General features: G+C 38.4%; 1 protein-coding gene across 2 annotated transcripts in view; it reads right to left on the bottom strand.

Moving 5' to 3' along the window:
* The window catches only part of GPR126 (G protein-coupled receptor 126), a 134,827-nt gene that overhangs the window by 67,782 nt on the left and 61,045 nt on the right, over positions 1 to 6,000 (bottom strand). For both annotated transcript variants that reach the window (XM_008566244.1, XM_008566243.1), the window contains exon 3: positions 4,875 to 5,498. In XM_008566244.1, the coding sequence (XP_008564466.1) occupies positions 4,875 to 5,498 (624 nt within the window). The remainder of the gene's footprint in view (positions 1 to 4,874; positions 5,499 to 6,000) is intronic.

Below are 6,000 nucleotides of genomic sequence, written 5' to 3' on the forward strand. Positions count from 1 at the left end.
CAATGGAATGCTAGGAAGGAAATCCTCTTTTTCCCATTGGTTACTGTACTGATGATTAGTTTGTTGGAAATTACAAAACCCATAAACAGCAAGCCACAATGTTTTCCAGAAAAAAAAGAAAGGTTAAAATGTTAATAGAGCACACTTTTTTTTTCACTTATTGAAGTTTTGCTTAGCTAACAAGCCTAGATATAATCTCTGTTACAGGTATTTCCTGTCAGTTAATAAGTGACTGGGGTTCTTCAACTCCCAAAGCTGATGATTAAGCAGTGGGAAATCCCTTCTTCCATCACCACTCCTGAAACACAGTCCAGGACATCTGAGTGTAAGAAGTGGGAGTGTTTGGCGTCATCTTGGAATGTCAAGAAGACTGCTGTAAAAGTTAAAGAAACTCAAATATATTGACGCTGTAAACGTGTGTTCCTCCTTTGATGAAATTATCTTGAAAACTTACCGATGACTAAGGCACATAAGTATGTATGTGACACATTCCAGTAATCTTAAGGCTTGGGAAAGGAGCCTCAAAGATAGTGCTTAAGAAAATATGAGGACTGCATGATCTCACCTATATGTGGAATCTAAAAAAGTCAAATTCATAGAAGTAAGGAGTAGAATTGTGTTAACCAGAAGTTGGGGGTGAAGGGTTTGGCTGAGGAAACATTGGTCAAAGGATACGAAATTTCTGTTAGAAAGAATAAGTTCACAAAATCTATTGTAGAACATGGTGACTACAGTTAATAACAATGCATTGCATACTTGAAAATTGCTAAGGGTGTAGGTTTTAAATGTTCTCACCATAAATAAATGATAGGTATATGAGGTAACAGAAATGTTAATAAGCTCCAATTAACCATTCCATACTGTATACCTATATCAAAACATCCTGTTGTACACCATAAATACATACAATTTTTATTCGTCATTTTTAAAATTTAAAATCAAGTAAATTAAGGGCCAGCCCGGTGGCGCACTGCTACAGTGCGCAGCTTGGGAGCGCGGCAGCGCTACCACCGAGGGTTCGGATCCCACATACAGACCGGTTCCCGCTCACTGGCTGGGCGAGGTGCGGGCGCAACACCGAGGGTTGCGATCCCGTTGCCGTCCCGGTCCGGTACGGGCGCGACACTGAGGGTTGCAATCGTTGCCGGACACGAAAAAAGACGAAAAGGAAAAAAAAATAAAAAAAAATAAATAAAAAATAAAATCAAGTAAATTAATAAACTTTTAAAAAAAGAAAATATGAGGTCTCCCAAATACAAACACTGGACAAGGAGACAGGAAATGTGCATTTTAGCGCACCAGCTGCCTCAGCCACTTATTTTTTCTGAGCTTCAGTTTTCTGCCCTATATAAACTGAAGGAAGTGGCTTAAATGGGGATTTTCAAACTTAAATGCCTACCAGGGCCAGAAGGCAACTAAAGATGAAAATGATTACATTGTATAATGCTGAATATACTAATTGTCCTGATTCTGGACAAGGAGACAGGAAATGTGCATTTTAGCGCACCAGCTGCCTCAGCCACTTATTTTTTCTGAGCTTCAGTTTTCTGCCCTATATAAACTGAAGGAAGTGGCTTAAATGGGGATTTTCAAACTTAAATGCCTACCAGGGCCAGAAGGCAACTAAAGATGAAAATGATTACATTGTATAATGCTGAATATACTAATTGTCCTGATTCGAGCATCACATATTGCACACAGGTATTGATATTCAACTCTGTACCCCACAGATATGTACAAACAACTATGTTACAATTTTAAAAAAAGATGAAAAGGGGGCTGGGGGTGGGAAGTATATAGGTAGTGCAATGGCTGAGGCAAGCTGGAAAGCCCCTTCAAAAGGAGCAGCCATCACTTAGCTCTGGCTGTGCTGGCCATGTAGAAATAATAGCCTAGTGTTAGTTTTTAGTGTTAGTTTTTGTTCTCCAGAAGAATCCAAAAATTTATTTTTATGTGACATCTAATTTTTTAATGTTGGAAAGTCATTGAAAAGTGTTGTGTGGAACAAATATAAATAAACAAGAACAAATAAATGCTATCATTACTACCCATATCTAAGGACTAAATTAGCCTGTAGGTGATTGGTGTGTTTCCTCTGACCCAGGAGATTTAGTGGGTCCTTTCTAGTGTTGTCTAAAGTGTCTACTTCAGCAAACTGTACCCTTATGATTTTTTGGACTAATTTTAGGGGTTGGCAAATTTCCTATTAAAGGACTAGACAGTAAATATTTTAGGATGGTGGGCCATGCTGTATCTATCACAATGAGTCAACTCAGCTATTGTAGCACAGAGGTAGCCACAGACAATACATAAACTAAGGGGCATGGCTGCATTCCCAGGAACCTTCATTTATAAAAACAAGTGCCCTGTCATAGGTCCTCTTTGTTTGCCAATCCCTGGTCTAGTGGATTTCTTAGGTAACTTTAGGAATCCCTATAATACTATATCCCTCATATTTTATTATATCAAGGTATCCAAGAAGCACTGCAAGAAAGAAACCTTATTAAGTTTGTCTAAAACAAATACTATGTTAACACCCCATAAAGCTAGTGTTTTTGCACAGAATGTACTGCTAGCCAGAAGAGATGGCTTGTGGACCTTCCCTGCCAGGCAATAATTAGTTTGCCTATTCTAGTACTAAATAGCACTAATAGTGTCCTCTGCTTATGCCAGAGGACTGTCTAATTTATATTGGTTAGGAGAGCACAGCTCTAAAACCAGACTTTCTGTATTCAAATCCTGGCGTGGCCACTTACTAATGAAGTGACACTGGATAAGTTGTTTAACCTCTTTATGCCTCAAATTTCTCTTCTGTAAAATGGGATCAATAATAGAACCCATATCATGGGATCTATGATGTAGGAAATGAACTAATATGTATAAAGTGCTTAAAATGTATTTAGCAAATAACATATACATTCAATTTAAATATAATTTAATATTAGCAATTATTAATATACCTAACCCATTTTTTGTTGTTGTGATAGTCCTCAACATATTGCCCCATAAAAAGGCAAATATTAGAATGGTCTATATTGTGTCTTTTAAAAAATGACAAAGAATATGGTGAAAAGAGGCCCCCTAGACTAAAGGCAATCACCCGGAATGCAGGAAGTTGTATTAGTCCATTTTTGTGTTGCTATGACAGAATACCTGAAACTGGGTAATTTATAAAGAAAAAGTTTTTTTGGCTCGTGATTCTGGGACAGATGCATCTGATGCAGTCCTCAGGCTGCTTCTATTCATGGCAGAAAGCGGCAGGCAGCTGGCAGGTACAAGCAGATCACATGGTGAGAGGAACCAAGAGAGAGACAGAAAGGGAGGTGCCAGGGTCCTTTAAACAACCAAGAACTAATAGAGCGAGAACTCACTGAGAGCACTGCCCCCCACTGAGAGCACTAATCCATTCAAGAGGAATCCACCCTCATGACTCAAACAGCTCCCAACACTGCCACAATGGGGGTCAGATTTCCACATGAGTTTTGGGGGGACAACACATCTAAACTCTATCAGAAGTGCACTATTCCCTCTCCTCAACCCTCGCCATCTCACACCAAACACACACACTTGACCTTCTAATTTCTTCACTGAGTGAAAGACTTCTCAGGAGTCCCTGAAGGTCCTTTCTAGCTAACCAGACTGAGAGGGGATCTTGGGGAACACCATTAGCTATCATAAAGTTCCATGGTCTCCTTCTGTAACAGGGTCATGGTTTACCCTCTTTCCAACAACCCGCAAGAAAATCTCTCTCAGATAGCACCACTTAATTGCCTTCCCACCATGTGGGAGTGCTATGGACCACACGAAAGGGTCGGTGACAGGAGTTCCCCAGGTCGAAAGGCAGGCAGAGGTCTGGGAAACTGGGGAGGAGGCCTCGGGTCTTCACAATCAGTCCTACTTTGCTTAAAGTATGGGAAGTGAATTCCTGATAAAATTCCCTCCAAAGTCACATACCAATTACTTTTGAATACTAGGTCTCTACTTTCCTCTTTTATTGAGTTTTCTCTGTGGCTAAAAAGTATATATTATCAACACCTCAGATTTAGTCATATGACATCTAAAATTGAAAATGAAACTTCCAGTTTTTACATCTGAATCAGTACTTTAGTAAAATAGGAACTTCCAGAATTAACTTGCGTACATAGAGAATGTTTGATGGAGGTCTATTCTAATATAATTTTTGTTACATAGAATTACTTCCCTAAATATTTGACATTTAGCTACTTTCAATAATATCATATAAAATCTCTGAAAGAGCATCCAGAGAGAGAAGAGTATTTGGAAATATAAATGCTCATTTTTAAACGAATAGAGGAAAAAATTCAAAGAAAAAATTAATAATTTTTCATTATCAATATTTTCAATAAAATTGGACTGTTTTGATATTTATGCTGGCTATAATTCTGTTCTTGTAGGTGGTGATTGTTTACTTAAGTGATGTAACTGAAATTTCATTCCAGGATGATAAAGATCAGCTTATTACTGTCTCACTCTTGTGATAAAAAGCAATAACTTATTTATTAATTTCTTTTATTTTAAACCTAGGGTTAACACTTCTGCTTGAGACTGAATCATTACAACTGTTGTTAGGTTCGTGATAAACTGTGATACTTTGTGACACAGGGAAAACTTAAGAATGGCAAGACCGAAAGCTCTGATTGAATAAACATGGTTTATAAACAAATGTGTGCTATAAATGGCTAAGCAGATAACATTTCAAAAATTAAAATAGCTCTTTAATGACAAGTATGTGTGTGTGTGTGACAAGTATATACATGTGTGTATACATATGTGTTGTGCATAATTTCATGTTCACAAACATATTCAGAGAACAATGATAAAAAGAGTGAATAGTGAATACACCACAGACTTACCACAGCTTAGGTTGCTTTCAGCTTTCAGAGCTAGGGTCGGGATACTCCAGAAGTCATTTTGCCAGTCAACCACATTCCCTTTCACATTACAGCTGAGGTTGGAGAGGATTTTGGAATTCATGGTAAAATTCCAAAGTCGAAAGTTATAAATGTCCCCTTTTAGAGAGGCAATTTCATTTTGATTGGAGCCCAACAACAACTTCCCATTACCAGGAATGACTTTACTAATGGTGGAATCACATGGAACTGTTTCATAGTTTCTTTTGAAATTTACACCGACAGAGCCCAAAGAATTATTCCAAATGATGCAGAGCTGCTCAAAGCTCTCTGTGAAAATGTCTTCTTTTTCCTTGACAGGTAACACACTGTTCAGCAAGCATTTTGAACCAGAAATAGATACAAAGTAGCCACTCTTGTCCTTTCCAAAACTTAGCAATTGTGTGAAGGATGCATCTGAGTAGGAGAAAGCTGTCCAGTCATGGTCTTCATGGCCAACTTTGGTTGCTTCAAAGCAGAGTGTGAAAGCGCCGAGCTCTGGAATAGAGACACTTTTTGCAACAGACACTTGGTAAGCATCTAGCGTCTGGGGTAGAATGACCTTCTGATTCCTTAAGGACACAGCAACTAGGATAAAACATGACAACAGAGATAAAACATATTGACTCCAGAACATGGACTAAGGAAATGCAAAATGTGATATACTCAAGCCTCCACCACCCTCTGTTAATGAACTGTTTACCCACCCTTTGTCCCACCATTCCCCCTTTCTCTGTCCATCCTCTATCACCACCCCATTTCCAATCCTCTTATACCAATGAAAATAACAATCATGACTGGAAACTCTAATCACACATGAGACTTTCGGAAGCAGCCAGCAAAGCTGATAAGTATTTTTTAATCCCTGAACTGAAAAATTAAAAATTAAAAAAAAAAAAAACCCAAAAAACCCACAACTGCCTAATTAAGGAAAAAACTGGTTTCAGGAAGGCTGTTCATACATTAACGGTTTCAAAAAATGTTATTTTCCAAATAATTTCTTTCTTTTTTTTTTTTTTCCTTTTTTGTCTTTTTTCGTGTCCCGCAACGGCTCCCCAACCCCACAGGCGCGCCCCCAACGGCCCCCGGG

The sequence above is a fragment of the Galeopterus variegatus genome, unplaced genomic scaffold, assembly GCF_000696425.1.
Source record: "Galeopterus variegatus unplaced genomic scaffold, G_variegatus-3.0.2 Scaffold230, whole genome shotgun sequence".
Lineage (NCBI taxonomy): Eukaryota > Metazoa > Chordata > Mammalia > Dermoptera > Cynocephalidae > Galeopterus > Galeopterus variegatus.